Source organism: Pteronotus mesoamericanus, unplaced genomic scaffold (genome assembly GCF_021234165.1).
Source record: "Pteronotus mesoamericanus isolate MK-2021 breed Mesoamerican mustached bat unplaced genomic scaffold, CSHL_Meso_final contig_50, whole genome shotgun sequence".
NCBI classification, from domain to species: domain Eukaryota; kingdom Metazoa; phylum Chordata; class Mammalia; order Chiroptera; family Mormoopidae; genus Pteronotus; species Pteronotus mesoamericanus.
Window position 1 is genome coordinate 24,695,196 of NW_026555186.1, and position 15,306 is coordinate 24,710,501.

At 38.0% G+C, this 15,306-nt stretch overlaps 1 protein-coding gene across 1 annotated transcript in view; it reads left to right on the forward strand.

Annotated features, from left to right (window-relative positions):
• Nucleotides 1-14,835, forward strand: part of NAIP (NLR family apoptosis inhibitory protein) — a 29,620-nt gene extending 14,785 nt beyond the window's left edge. Inside the window, exons 8-15 of the mRNA XM_054578239.1 lie at nt 1,065-1,146; nt 2,328-2,385; nt 3,484-5,601; nt 8,180-8,344; nt 9,893-10,045; nt 10,384-10,470; nt 12,927-13,091; nt 14,175-14,835. Of these exons, the coding sequence (XP_054434214.1) occupies nt 1,065-1,146; nt 2,328-2,385; nt 3,484-5,601; nt 8,180-8,344; nt 9,893-10,045; nt 10,384-10,470; nt 12,927-13,091; nt 14,175-14,539 (3,193 nt within the window). The 3' untranslated portion in view covers nt 14,540-14,835. The remainder of the gene's footprint in view (nt 1-1,064; nt 1,147-2,327; nt 2,386-3,483; nt 5,602-8,179; nt 8,345-9,892; nt 10,046-10,383; nt 10,471-12,926; nt 13,092-14,174) is intronic.
• Nucleotides 14,836-15,306: the final 471 nt, after the last annotated feature.

Below are 15,306 nucleotides of genomic sequence, written 5' to 3' on the forward strand. Positions count from 1 at the left end.
GCCTCTTGTACGTGCCCTGACGGGAGATACAACCCACAACACTTGTTTGTCAGGACAAAGCTCTAACAAATTGAGCTAACAGCGCACAGAAAAGGTACAGAAAAGGTACACAGATAATACAGAGTTCCCATACCTGGTTTCCTCTAATACTAACATCTTTTACATTTTCATGATACATTTTTCAGAATTAAGAAACCAACATTGGTACATTACTATCAACTCCAGGCTTTATTTGGGTTCACCAGTTTTTCTACTGTCTTTGTTGTTGTTGTTCTAGAATCCATACATGAAGTTTTCTTCTCTATTTTTCATTCTTTAGGTTCATTTTAGTTGGTTTCATGTCTGAATGTTAAATATATACTTCATGCCCCAAATCCACTGGTTATTCCCACCACTATTTGATAAAACACTTAACATTCAGTTGCTGAGAGCGGCAGTCTAAACACCTGGCTTGGTAAAGACCCTGATGGAACAAATCACTGGAAATGTTGATTTTATATTTAATATTTCTCATTAAAACTCTAAGAGTATTTTTAAAAACTTAATGCATTAATAAAAATGACTGGAAATATCCTTAGGCAGGACCACGTGCATACACTGTGGAGCCTCTTGCTGAAAACCTTTCAGGAGAGAGAGCAGAGCATGGAGTCCAGGTCCCATGCGCCTGCACAGGGTGCGTGCCTGGGAAGCCTCGGGGGCAGCATTTTTAAGAAATGAGTGAGCTGTATTTTAGGAAAGTAAAGGATTTTTTTCAATTTTTTCCTATAGATCTCCATTCACTTATGGCATATATATGCATGCCAGCTACTACAGTAAAAACTATAACCACCGTCTCTACCCTTGTGTACTTTACGGTCTAGCTGAGAGTCCTGTACGTGATCATTTTCATTACCTGATTCAAATATGTCTTAACAACATTAAGAGAAAAATATTTACACGACCAACGAGTCTCACTTCTTTATATTTTTAGATATATAGTATGAACTGAAAATAAATAAAGGAAAAAACCCTAATGCAAACATTTCCCTACAACTAACGTTATAACTTTTCACTTGTGTGCTTAGTTGTCAGTTTCTCCAAAACATGAAGGCCTCTGCAGAAGTGACCCCGGACCTTCGCAGGCACAATGAACTTGCTGAATTAACGGTAATGAACAATGCCATCTTGTTTATTTGAGCGGTCCATGGTTGACAACTGTTTTTGAGCAGAAATTGCTTTCCTAAATAAGTAAATGAATAAATTCTACAAACACCTGCTGAGCACCTACGATGTGCAGGTGTGGATGGGGATGCTACAGTAAACAAGTAAGACATAATGCACAGCTTCATTAAATGTGGAGTCAATCCCTCCAAAGTTGCAGCCCAAGCTCCTTTAAACTTAGAGGTGATGAGCGTCCCAGCTACCTGGATCCCACTGGCAATCTTCATTTGGAAGATAGCAAGGTCTGACTTGCTACTTGGCCATTCTCATCTTGGCTGGAAAGATGTTTCTTTTACAAAAGCAAATGACCAACCAAATCATAAACCCAGATAATAGGTTGACCCCTTTAACACAAGAAACACCTCATAGTTCTCTGGGATATAAGCCACTATCAATTTCACACACACACATACTCCTTATTTGAGGCTGTATGTTAGGTATATTATGTTTGTCATCCCACAGGGGGAATAAAAGTAACAGCCTGTTCATTTGCTTCAAGTTTATGTTAGTGAGCTGAAAAATAAAATTGAAAAAAAATTGGGGATATACGAACAGCTTATATTTTAAGGAAGAAACATAACCTTCCTATATCCCAGGTATGTAATATTAAACATGTTAATAATGAGGGTCAATAGCTGTATCTAAGGATTCTTGGAGGGCCGTCTTGCTCTAGATGCTATGATTTGGATTACCTGGAAGTAATCACTGCTTGACGCACCATGTCCACCACCTAGGAGTACACACTTACAGATGTTTGCAGATCATGTGTTACTCCATACTTGCAGCACTCTTCCCTTCGATTGGCATAAATACATATATGAGGATGCGCTGTGTTTAGATGATGTCTGGTTCCCAATTATATCATGATTCCTCACCCTCTTATACAAATTTTTAAAAATATATTTATTGATCGATTGGAACAAGAGAGAGGAAAGGAGAGAGAGAGAGAGAGATGTTGATTTGTTTTTCAACTTATTGATGCATTCATTGATTAGCTCTTGCATGTGCCCTCATGGGAATTGAAACTGCAACCTTGGTTTATTAGGAACGATGCTCCAACCAACTGCACCACCTGACCAGGGCCTCTTATGCAAATTTTGATCTAACTGAGGATTTTATTTTCAAAGGAAACCACAAGTGAAAGCAATCTTGAAGATTCAGCAGCAGTTAGTTCTACAGTGCCAGGTAAGGATTTTGAAGTAGCTCATGGGAGAATATATGAGGGATGACCCAAACCCCCCCCCAGAATTATCTTCTGGAAGGTAGGCTCCTTGTAGTACAGGTTTCCCCTACTAGGTGAGCCCACCTGCATCCGACTAGGCACCTACCTGCATCAGTGTACGAGCTGGCGTTGTTGTGAGGGGCTGCATTCAGCCTCAGTGAATTTTTTTGAAGATCCTTTCAACTCATTTGCCCATTTCATGATGGGTGATTTATGAGCACATCCGCCAGCACCATACTGAGTGTTCAGCAGTTTTTGATCAAATATGTTTTTGGGTTGTGGAAGAATTCACAAACAGGAGAAAGTGCAGAGGGTAGAAGTTTTTATTTTTACTTTCCCAAGGGAGGCAAAGGGTTAGGTGTGTAGAAATGCACCAGCCTCAGCCCCGAGGGGTTAAGGCTTTGGATTTTTATCCGGCAGTGGGGTGGTCGTAGAGCAGGTTGTTTCAGTTAGGCTGCGGCTTGTTTCAATGTTATGTTTGGGCGCAGGGTTCGGTCTAGTTGCTGTGGCCTGGTATGTCCTGTTTCATAAGTTCCCAGAGCCTCTGTGCCTTCAGGGCGCGTCCAGTCATTTTCTAGTCCTGAGGATTAAGGCTCAGAAAACAATTAGGGTCAGTCATCTTTATGGTGTCGGCTGCTCTGGGAAAGAGGGCTTGGAAAAGGGGCTTTTGTCCTATTAACCCCGTGCCCCACCCTCCCTGTTCACCCAATTTTGCCCCAAGTGATTATTTCCCTGGATGAAAAAAAGTCCTCAAAGGGAAACATGTTGCCAATGTGGAAGAGGCAAAACAAAAAATGGCAGAAGCACTAAAAATCATCAAAATCAATGAGTTCAAAAACCGTTTCTGAGCAGTGGAAAAAATATCTCGATAGGTGTATTACATCAAACGGAGAGTATTTTGAAGGTGACTGAAGTTTAAACATGTAAGAATAAATACACAGTTTTTTATAAATAAATTCTGGTTTTGGGGTCCCACCTTGTATTTGTGTACATACATGTATATTAGGGGATTTTTAGAAGAGAGAGGGTTTGTAATTGTGCCTCCTTTCTACCCTTCACAGAGATGGCCCCGAGTGAAGCCCAGTGGTTTCTGGAGGCAAAGAGTCTGAACCAGCAACTGAGAGAAACCTACATCAGTGCCAGTTTCCGCCATATGTGTTTGCTTGAGGTCCCTTCCCTTGTAGCCACAGACAATTTGCTGAGTTGTGACCTGTCCCTCGCTTCAAAACATATCAGCAGCCCTGTGCAGCAGCCTGTGCTATTGTCTGATGTCTTTACCAACTTGAACTCCGTTGTGTGTGTGGAGGGTGAGGCTGGTAGTGGAAAGACAGTCCTCCTGAAGAAAATAGCTCTTCTGTGGGCGTCAGGATGCTGCCCCTTGTTAAACAGTTTCCAGCTGGTCTTCTACCTCTCCCTTAGCTCCACCAGACTGGACCAGGGGCTGGCCAACATCATTTGTGACCAACTCCTGGAGACGGAAGGATCTGTTACTGAAATGGTCCTGAGGAATATCATCCAGCAGTTAAAGAACCAGGTATTATTCCTCTTGGATGACTACAAAGAAATGTGCTTGGTCCCTCAAGTCATAAAAAACCTGATTGAAAAAAATCACTCATCAAGGACCTGTGTATTGATTGCTGCCCATACAAACAGGGTCAGAGGCATCCGCCGATACCTAGATATGATTCTAGAGATCAAAACGTTTCCCTTCTATAATGCTATCTACATATTACGGAGTTTCTTTTCTCATGATATGGCCCATCTGCGGAAGTTTATGATTTACTTTGGAAAAAATGTAAATTTGCGGGGAATTCAGAAAACTCCTCTTTTTGTAGCAGCAGTCTGTGCTAATTGGCTTCAGTATTCTTTTAACCAGTCCTTGGATGATTTTGCTGTTTTCAAGTCCTATATGGAATGTCTTTTCTTAAAGCACAAAACTTCAGCTGAACTTCTCAAAGCAACTGTGTCCTCCTGTGGTGAACTAGCCTTGAAAGGGTTTTTTTCATCTTGCTTTGAGTTTAGTGATGATGACCTTAGAGAAGCAGGGATTGATGAAGATGAAGATCTAACCCTGTACCTGATGAGTAAATTCACTGCCCAGAGACTGAGACCAGTCTATCAGTTTTTAGATCCTGCATTCCAAGAATTTCTTGCTGGGGAGAGACTGATTGTACTCCTGGATTCAGACAGGCCAGAAGATCTAGATTTGGGACTTTATTATTTGAAACAAATCAACTTATCCATGGTGATTAAAAATTACTGTATTGGCTTTTTGAGGTATATTTTCTGCTACCCTTCAACAAAGGCAGGGCCAAAAATTGTATCTCATTTACTTCATTTGTTGGATAATAAGGAGTCATTGGAGAATATATCTGAAAAAGATGACAATCTAAAGCACCATTCAGACTTTTTGGAGCTAATGACATTAATAAGGATGTCACAGGTATTATCTCCACAATGTTACTTTTCACTGGTTTCAAACCATTTACTGTCTCTTGCCATAAAAATTGCTTATCAAAGCAACACTGTAGCTGCATGTTCTCCATTTATTTTGCAATTCCTTCAAGGGAAGACCCTGAATTTGGATGTGCTTAACTTACAGTATTTTTTTGACCATCCCGAAAGCCTGTTACTGTTGAGGAGCATCAAAGTCTCTCTAAGAGGAAAAATGAATATCGGGACACCCATACCAGAGAGTTCAGTCCTGGAAAGATGCTGGGACAAAGCACAGGTGCCAACTATACATCAGGACTGTGCTTCTGCCTTTGAACCAATGAAGGAATGGGAGCGGAGTTTAGCTGAAAAGGAGGAAAACATAATGAGATTTCAGAATATGAAACTCAATGCACCACCAAATATCAGCAATGGCTATTGGAAACTTTCTCCAAAACGGTACAAGATTCCCCTTCTGGAAGTCCACGTAACTGGCATGGATGGTGTGGATCAACATATGCTCAGGGTTCTGATGTCAGTTTTCTCAGCTTCACAGCACATTGAGCTTTATTTAAACCAGAGCAGGGGCTTTGTTGAAAGCCTTCGCCCAGCTCTTGAGCAGTACAAGGCTTCTTTCACCAAGTGCTCCATAAGCAAATCTGAGCTGAATGAAGTAGAACAGGAATTGCTTCTCAACCTGTCTTCCCTGCAATCTCTTGAAGTCTCAGAAACAACCCAGGTACAAGGTATACCTAAATATATTTTAGCTGGCTATTCTGATGATAATTTTATTTGCTCACTCTTAGTTTTAGGTGAATGGAAACTTATGAAAGCATGAGACCATAAATGATTGCTGATAGAATATCTATTATAAAATAAACCTTCATTAATTTATTTTTTCAGTAGTATGAATTAGTGAAAGACCTCTAAACAGAATGATCTTCAAACAACTCAGATAGAAATTAATAAAAATTAACTAATTTCAAACAATTCAGATAAAAAAATAAAATATTGCCCAGGCTGGTGTGGCTTAGTTGGTTAGAATGCCATCCTGTACACCAAATGTTGACGCTTCAATCCCCAGTCATGGCACATATCTAGGTTGCTGGTTCGATCCCCCATCAGGGCATTTATGGGAGGCAACCAACTGATGCTTCTCTCTCACATCGATGTTTCTCCCTCTCTTTCTCTCCCTTCCTCTCTCTCTAAAATCAATAAACATAAAATAATAATAAAAATATTAACTTAATAAACACAAATTACTTAATATTAGTAAATAATAATCTGCATGTAAAGATGATGCTTGAAGATTACCCCCACCCGACCTGCTTAATGGGAAGAAGGGTTTATACATTATGGGAAATAAATAAATGGTAAATAATATCTCCCATTTATTTGTGTCTTCTTTCCCTTCTTTAGGTAATGCCTGAAAGTTGTCAGTGTGGATTTTATATTTCTTTCATTCAGTTTATTCCTAGGCACTTGTGTTTTTTGATACTTGTGTAAAAATATTTAAATTTTTTCCATTTTCTAGCTGTTGCTAGTATGGCTTTGGTTTTTCAACAGTTTGTTATATGCCTTGGTGTACTTGGCTTTGTATTTGTCTTGCTTGAGGGTAACTGAACATTTTTGGATCTGTGGGTTATTTATCATCAAATTTATAAAAATTTTTGCTTCCTATTTTCAACATTTCTTTTATTATAGTAAAATATACATAAAATGTACAATTTTAACCATTTAACTGTTCAATTCAGTGGCATTAGATACATTTACAATGTTGTGCAGCCACCGCCACTGTCCATTTCCAGAAACTCTTCATCATCCCAAACAGAAACTCTGTAACTAGTGAACAATAACTGCTTCCTCTCCTTAGCTGCTGATAATGTCTATCCGACTTTATATCTCTATGAATTTGTCTAGTCTAGATATTTTATGTAAATGGGATCATAGAATATCTTGTCCTTTTGTGTCTGGCTTATTTCACTTGTCATGTGTTCAAGGTTCATTCATGTTGTAGCATGAACTGGAACTTCATTCTTTTTATAGCTGAGTAATATTCCATCGTATGTGTATATATATGTATGTGTGTGTGCTTTTAATTCTTTTAGATATATACTCAGAAAGAGAACTGCTGCTTCATATTAATAATAGTAATTTTATTTATTTTTTTGAGGAACCTCTAAACTGTTTTCCCCAGGGTCTGCACTATTTTACATTTCCACAAGCATTGTGCGGGGACTCCAATTTCTCATGTCCTTATTAATGCTCATTTGTTTGTTTTTTTAAATCATAGAGGCATCCTAGTAGGTGTGAAGTGGTATTTCATTATGGCTTTGATTTGCATTTCCCTAATGATTAATGATTTGAGCATATTTTCATGTGTTTATTTATTGGCTGTTTATGCCATTTTTTGGACACATGTCCATTAAGTCCTTTGCCCAATTTTAAAATGTGTCATCTTTGTTTTCTGAGTTGTAGTTCTTTTGTATATTCTGGATATTAAATCCTTACTGGACATACAGTTTGAAAACATTTTCACCTATTCTGTAGATTGCTCTTTTTTTGAAGACTTTATTTATTTATTTTTAGAGAGAGGGGAAGGTAGAGAGGGAGAGAAACACCAGTGTGTAAGAGAAACATCAGTTGGTTGCCTCTTGTATGCCCCTAACTGGGGACCTGACCTGCAACCCAGGCATGTGCCCTTATTGGGAGTTGAACTGGTAACCTTTCGATTTGTAGGAATGACATTTAACCCACTGAGCCACACCAGTACGGCTATAGATTGTCTTTTCAGTGTCTCCATGATGTCCTTCAATGTACTAAGTTTTAAATTTTGATGAAATTAAATGTACCTATTTTTTTGTTTTTTGCTAGTGCTTTTGGTAGCATGTCTAAGAATCCATTGACAAATCCAAGGTCATGAAGATTTTACTCCTATGTTTTCTTCTAAGAGTTGCATGGTTTAGTTCCTATATATAGGAGTTGTCGATCCATTTTGAGTTTATTTTGTATATGGTACTGTGAGGTAGTAGGTCCAACTTCATTCCTTTGCATGTAGAAATCCAGTTGTCCCAGCAGTATTTGTTGAGATGAGTTCTTATTTTTGTTAATCCAGACAGTAGCACAAGACTTCCCACACAGTAGTAGATAATCAATAATTCTGCATAAAGCAGATCTTCATATAGGTACCTTCTAGAAAAGAATGTTTTATGGTATGTGAAAAGTTTTCATGTGAAAATAGCTTGATGAATCAAAGTGATAGTTTCAAATTTTCCTTTTGGAACTCTTCAGGTTAATAATGGAAAATTGTGTGCTACTTTCTAGATCAACTCTTTCCTAATTTGGACAAGTTCCTGTGCCTGAAAGAATTGTCTGTGAATGTAGATAAAGAAAATGTTTTTTCAGTCATTCCTGAAGAATTCATAAATCTCCACTATATCGAGAAATTATTGATCCATATTTCAGTTGAGCGCGGTCCTTCCAAACTAGGTAAGAATGGCACTTTGATTTACTTGTTTTTACATCACTTGGTAGAGCCACTTGGCCAATGATTCATTTAAGAGTTAAAGTTTCTGTGGATCTGTGTGTATAACCTGTATCTGTGGTAAATTATGGGAATAGAACTTTCTCATTAAGAAAGCAGAGAGATATTTTACTACATGTTAGGGTGATCGGTGATGCCAGCTGTGAAAGAATTCACAAAGAGAAGAAAAGTGCAGAGAGTAAAGTTTTTATTCACTTCCCAAGAGAGGAGAGGGGCTCGGTGTGGAGAGACATGCCAGCACTGAGGGGTGGGGGCTTTGAGTTTTTATCAGGTAATCCAGGTGGTTGTAGAACAGGATGTTTCAGCTGGTCTTGTCTAGGCTGCAGCTTGTTTCATGTTATTTTGGGGTACATGCCGGGTCCTGTTGCTTCAGTCTGGCACATCCTGTTTTGTAAGTTCCCAGAGCCTCTGTGTTTTCAGGGCGCTTCCAGTATTTTTTAGTTTTGAGGATAAAGGCTCATAAAACAAGAGTCTTTCAAGCTAGTGTGGCTGCAAAGAGGGACTAAAAAGGGGGCTTTTGTCCTGTTACTACATGCTAGGGAATTGTTACAAGCACTTTTACAAATATTAACTCATTTAACCTTCATACTTGTTCTGTGAGGAAAGGTAATATTATCATGCTCATTTTACAGCTGGGAAATTGAGACATAAAGAGATTAAGTAATTTGCTCAAGGTTACCCAGCTAAAGAAATGGTGGATCTGTGATTTAAACACTGGGATTCTGACTACTACAAAGCCTGAGCTTTAAACACTGGTATATACACTGCCTCTCCAAAATAATTTGTAAAGTTCTTTTATTTTCTTTTTAAGTTACAGATCTGCCAGATTAGGTGGAAGGAAATATGCTGATTGGTAGCAATTGGAAGCATTTCCCTGTTTTTCTCATCATCCTATCATTATGGTTAATGGACAGCTTGTGCAGCCACCTTTCTTAAATATATCATTTAGCAAAATGACTTAGGTACCATCGATTCCTTAGTTTAGTAAAATTAAGGACTGAGGAAAACCAATGACTGAGGAAATGTAAATCTCTGTGGAACAGACATGCAGAATTGCATGGAAAGGATTCACTGAGCTGAAGCCAAAAGTAGTTCTTTTCTTACTTGTTAGCAATTTTTGCCTCAAATTTAAGTTTTATTTCAGAGTTGTCATTGCTTTTATTTCTTTGTCTAGTACTCCTATTGTGTAAATGTCATGTGCAAACTTAGAAACATTAGAATGTTAAAACTGAAAGTGAATTTACTGAGTCAATGCCCTAATTTTATAGAAAACTGATTCCCAGAGGAGGTCAAACTACATATCCAAGTTCACATAGCTTGCTAGTTAGTTGCAAAATCTGAACCTAAGCCCATAGTGGCCTGATTCTTGGATCATTACATCATGGTGCTTTGTTTTAATCCAATATTGTTGAATCAAAATAACAAGTAATGTGGCTAATCCTGGTAGAAATTTGTAATTTCTCCTAATTTCCTAAATCTTTGATATTTTACAGTTAAATTGATTCAGAATTCTCCAAACCTTCATGTTTTTCATCTGCAATGTAATAGCTTTTCAGATTTTGAGTCTCTCATGATTGTACTTGCTTCCTGTAAGAAACTCGAAGAAATTAAACTTTCTGGAGTATTTTTTAATGCCATCCCATTTGGTAAGAGGTACAATTGTAAAATTTTGGTTTAAGATGCTTCTGTGGACAGTCATGTTAAGCACTTTTTAAAAATAGCCAAATTTTAAACATGCAATTGATGTCAAAGAACTATTGTAATAGACATATAATTCTAAACAAGTTATCAAATAAGTTGTACTTGATTCTACAATTCTAAGTATTTCTACTTATCAGAATTATTTCTTGAGCAAAGATTTATCTACTTGATCATAGTAATTAATTCTATCTGAATTATTGTATTACTTTTTGGTATAAGAGTATTATTTTTTGGTATAAGAGTTGTAGCTAACATAACTAGATTTTTATTTTTCCTCTTATAGTCACCGTTTTGCCCAATTTTATTTCTCTGAAGATATTAAATCTCCAAAACCAACAATTCCCTGATAAGGAAACATCTGAAAAATTTGGTATGTTTTTATAAAACTGTGCCTTTTACTTATTCTTTATTCTCTTCCTCCCAAAAATCCTTCATCTAGTTTGCATTAGCTACAACAAATCATGATATGTATTAACTACCCTAGCTGATTAGGAGGAAGGGACAGTGCTGTTCAACTCTTACCCTCAAATGCCTTGACTGTTCTCAGAATGCCTCATTTCTTAGAACACATAGTTGCTCATTAAAGCACTATGCAGTTTCATGCCAGGTACCCCTAACCCATTCCAAACATGTTAAGTCTGTGTTGTTTTAAGAGTTTCTGGGATATAGGTAAAACTATCTTTTAATAAGGTTATGAAAACTCAGTATGTGAAAACCCAGATTTAACAAAATGATTAGCTATAGAAAGAGTTTAAATACTTCTGCATTTTTTTATGATTACAAAAGTAATGATGTCCATGGGGGGAAAAAAGATAAATTGAAGCATATTAAAAATTTTAAGTTTATTTGAGCAAAAATGGATTTGAATTGGGCAGCTCCAGTTTAGGAGACAGAGCACTGGAGACGACACAGAATGACTTTCATAGGCAGAAGGGAGCAGGAACAAGGAAGCAACATGAGGCAAGAAAATGGGTTGGTCATTGCAAGGTCACTGCCCTTTAGGTGATCTCAGGGGTCAGCCAGATTCCCTAACGAGTGCTGATCAGGTGATTCCTGACTGACTGGATTAAGATTCCATTTCTGAGAGAGGTGAAAGTCTCAAGTTTTGATTTGGTAACATCGGGCTTAGCATAAGCAACTTCATTTTGGGTTTATGTCTCATTTTTAACACAAGAAAACAAGATGAGCGGAGATATGAAGTGCTGAGCAGTTAGTGTCTCTTAAACTTCAGCATGCTTAAGGACCACCTGGATCTCCTCTTCCTCTTTTCTTCTTTTGGAGACAGCTATGTGGGTGGGGAGGGAGCAGGAAGGCAGAAAGGGCAGAGGCAGGATCAGGAGTCAAAGAACCGCCTGCTGTATCCAACAGGTTGATTAAGCAAATACATTGAGTATAATGAGAGCCAAGTTTCCTCACTGTTAGAGAATGTATAAATATTGAAAGGGTAGGTTAGAAAGAACTCTGAGGTATTAAATTGGGATTAGAAATATTGAAATATTGGTGTGGACTCATGATTTTTAACCTATTCACATAGATAAATAGATCAATATACCCACAGATATATATACATTTATCTATATACAAACACACATAGTTTGGGTTGGCCAAAAAGTCTGTTTTGCTTTTTCCGTAAAAGACACATTTTTTATTTTCACCAATAGCTTTATTGATGTGGGTATTTTGAGTATGTCGGCTATTTCCCACATGGTATAATGTTAACTATTCTCAATTAATATCACTATTTGGTCGCTATCAACTTCAACTGGTCTACATGACTGTGGAGCATTGTCCAGTGAGAAATCTCCAGCATGAAATTTCGCAAACCACTTTTGATCTGTTTGATTATCACAGCACCTTCTCCATACACTGCACAAACTTTCTTTGCATTTCAGTTGCGTTTTTACCTATCTTGAAATAATAAAGCATAATATGCTGAAAATGTTGTGTATTTTCTTCCATCTTCGATATTAAAATGCTACACAAAAACTCACCGATGTTGATTATTTTTTAAATGCATGCTGATATGAAAGCTGTCTCAATACAGCCCAACAAAATTGTTTCAAATGAAGTTAAAGACAACTAAGTGCTACTAGAGTCATTTTATGGGAAAAACCAAATGAACTTTTTGGTCAATCCAATATTTCTAAGCTCAGTCAACTAAGAGACTAGAAAGCACCTTAATAGCAATGAGCACACCAAATGCCCAGATCTTGACTTTTAATACTGGCTTCCACAAAAGGAACCAAAGTTCCTGGAGAAATGGCTGATGTAAGAACTGGGACAGAGAAAGTAAAAGATTAAGCCTGGAACATTGTTTTATGGTAGAAATGTTCAAAACATCTCCAGGGGTGAGGCCTCAGAAGTAGAGAACTTTTTAGGGATCAAGTGATCCATAGTGTACCCTATTAAGGAGGAATCAAAAGAAAGACAGAATGGTGGTCTCTGAAGCTTTAGTGCTCTGAGGCAGAGGTAGAAATCTCTGAGGTTAACAGCGGGAGGTTGGATCGAAAAGAAGGCGGATGAAGGCCTTGAGTGGCTAGGAGAGTATCCAGGACGCCAGTAGGAGCTACAGCCTAAAAGAGGAAAGGGATATGTGGTAGGTTTTCTGAACTCCAGTGCAGGGAAGATTGATTGGGGAGGGTTAAGAAATGGTTGGAGGGAGCAGTGAGGATCAAAGTGTAGGCCGACCCCTTTCTCTTGTCCTTGGAGAGGAAGAGGAACACTAGATGGGGACCTCCTGGACTGTGCGTCATTTTGAAGCAAGAGACCGCTGTTTGGGAACACAGGATGAAAAAAGCCTTTTTTTCCCCTCCCCTCTTCCAATAGCCTACACTTTAGGGTCTCTTAATAACCTGGAAGAACTGATCCTTCCTACTGGAGATGGGATTTATCAAGTGGCCAAACTGATCATCCAGCAATGTCAGTATCTTCCATGTCTCCGAGTTCTCTTATTTTTCAAGACTTTAAATGATGACAGTATAATGGAAATTGGTGAGTTACCTTCAGGTAAAATGTTTCAGCTTGCATGAAAGCCAGTGTATTACTCAAGTTTTCTGCTGCAAGGTGTCTATAAAACCTCTTGTCTCACTAAAAGTGCTCAACCCACTTCCTCATTTTCACTATCTTATCATTCCTTCTTAGGTTCTGTTGATTCTGGTTCATTCTGGTCAGATTTGGAAATAAAAGATGCCCTTCCATTTGAGACTATACAAGCCTTTAAGTCTGTGTTCTTGACATCCACTGCTTTAGACACTTGGCCACATGCCTTCCATGTACTTCTTTTTATAGTACTTAAAGAAATTGAATATTAATACACATACATAAAAGTACACAAATTGTAAGTGTACAGCTCAATGAATTTTTATTTTCTTAGTACCTCAGTCTTTAAAGTTAGAATCCATGCTACAGCCATGGATTCTAGAGTGAAACCAAACTTACCCTTTGCCCAAATTAGGAAAAAGAGATTTAGGAATTAAAAACAAGAACAAAAACCTTGCTAGGTATCCACTTTCCAAGTGAGGCCGGCCTATGTTAATTGAGCACTTACTGTGTGCCAGGCCGCCTGTCCTCCTGAACCGCCCACAACCGGAGGCCCCCCGGCAATATAGGCGCAGTGGGTGGCAGTCGACAGTGAGAAGACGTGGCTGGAGGAATGTCAAATCTTCTCTGCAAAAGGGGAGATGCTGTGGTTGCCACCATCTCTCATGTGCCTTGTGACTTAGCCTGCTTCTTAGCCATGCTGCACTTTGACATCTGTCCTCCTGGGAGACCAAAAGAGAAATCCAAATATGCACAGAATGACAAAACTCTCATAGCAAAAGTGGCTTCGCTGCTCTAGCGCTTAGCTTTACCCCTCTGGTTTCTGCTTTTCCCTGGGGTTTTGGCCAGTTCTTTATTAACTTGTCAGCTCTTTGGGACTTTCAGAAGCTATTTTTAAAAATATTTTATTGGCATTTTCTACTTTTAATGGTGGTGGTGGTGATTGGAGAAGAGGTTGGCTCAAATAACCCAGTCTACCATTATTGAAATAAAAGTCATTATGATTCTGATTTCATAAATGTGTTGCTTTTATAGCCAAAGGAGCCCTCAGTGGAGGTTTCCAGAAACTTCAGAACTTAGATCTTTCATTGAATCACAATATTACAGAGGAAGGATACAGAAATTTCTTTCAAGCATTGGACAACTTGCCAAAGTTACAAGAGTTGAATATTTCCAGGCATTTCACCAACTGTATCAGAGCTCAGGCCACAACAGTGAAGTCTTTGAGTCAATGTATGTCACGGCTGCCGGGCCTTACCAGACTTAACATGTTAAGTTGGCTCCTGGATACAGAAGACATCGCGCTGCTTACTTCTGCGAAAGAAAAACATCCTCAATCTAAATACTTAACTATTCACTGGAAATGGATATTGCCATTCTCTCCAATCATTGAGAAATAGAAATTTAGTTAAAAACTACTGAATCAAGAAAATATTGGTCAAAAATTCTAAAAACCTAATTATCCAAAAATATTTATTAAATACTGCATACAAAATAATGTGTATAAAATATGTAAAGACATGTATAAAATAACAACAACCCTGCCCACACATGATTGAGCTTAAGAGACAGATTTAAAGAAAAAAAAGAGATTATCACCAGTACCTTTGAAGTCTCTGAATGGCACTGCCAACTAAAGTTGATGTACCTACATCAACATCAGGTTTTCAGGCTAATTACGGTAAAGAACAACAAAGCCACAGGGAGGAGGTTGAGGAACTTATGTTGATCTATCTTAAAGCTACAATATGGAAGAATTATATATGAAATGACCAACTTATGGCTTGAATCAGTTTCACACATACGTGAAACAAGAAGATTTCACTTTAATACAGGATGCAGATGTATCTTTTGTGGGCCAAAGATATCCCTTAATCCTTATAGAATCTATTCTATGTATTAAACTTTGGTGCAGTTGAATTTACTTATACCTTATCTTTATCCATTGCCAATGGGAAGAAGAAATAGGATTTAGGGGAAAACACTTTAACTCCAGAGGCTTTTGATTCAACATTACTGCATAAGCAAAAAAGCAGAATTTAGCATTACTGAATATTAGCTAAATTTGTTTTCCAGAAAATTGATTATCAATGCCTTTTTAGATGGCATTGTTAGAGAGTTCAACACATGCTATAATGGCCTTAGAATTTTCTTAAAATCCACTCTG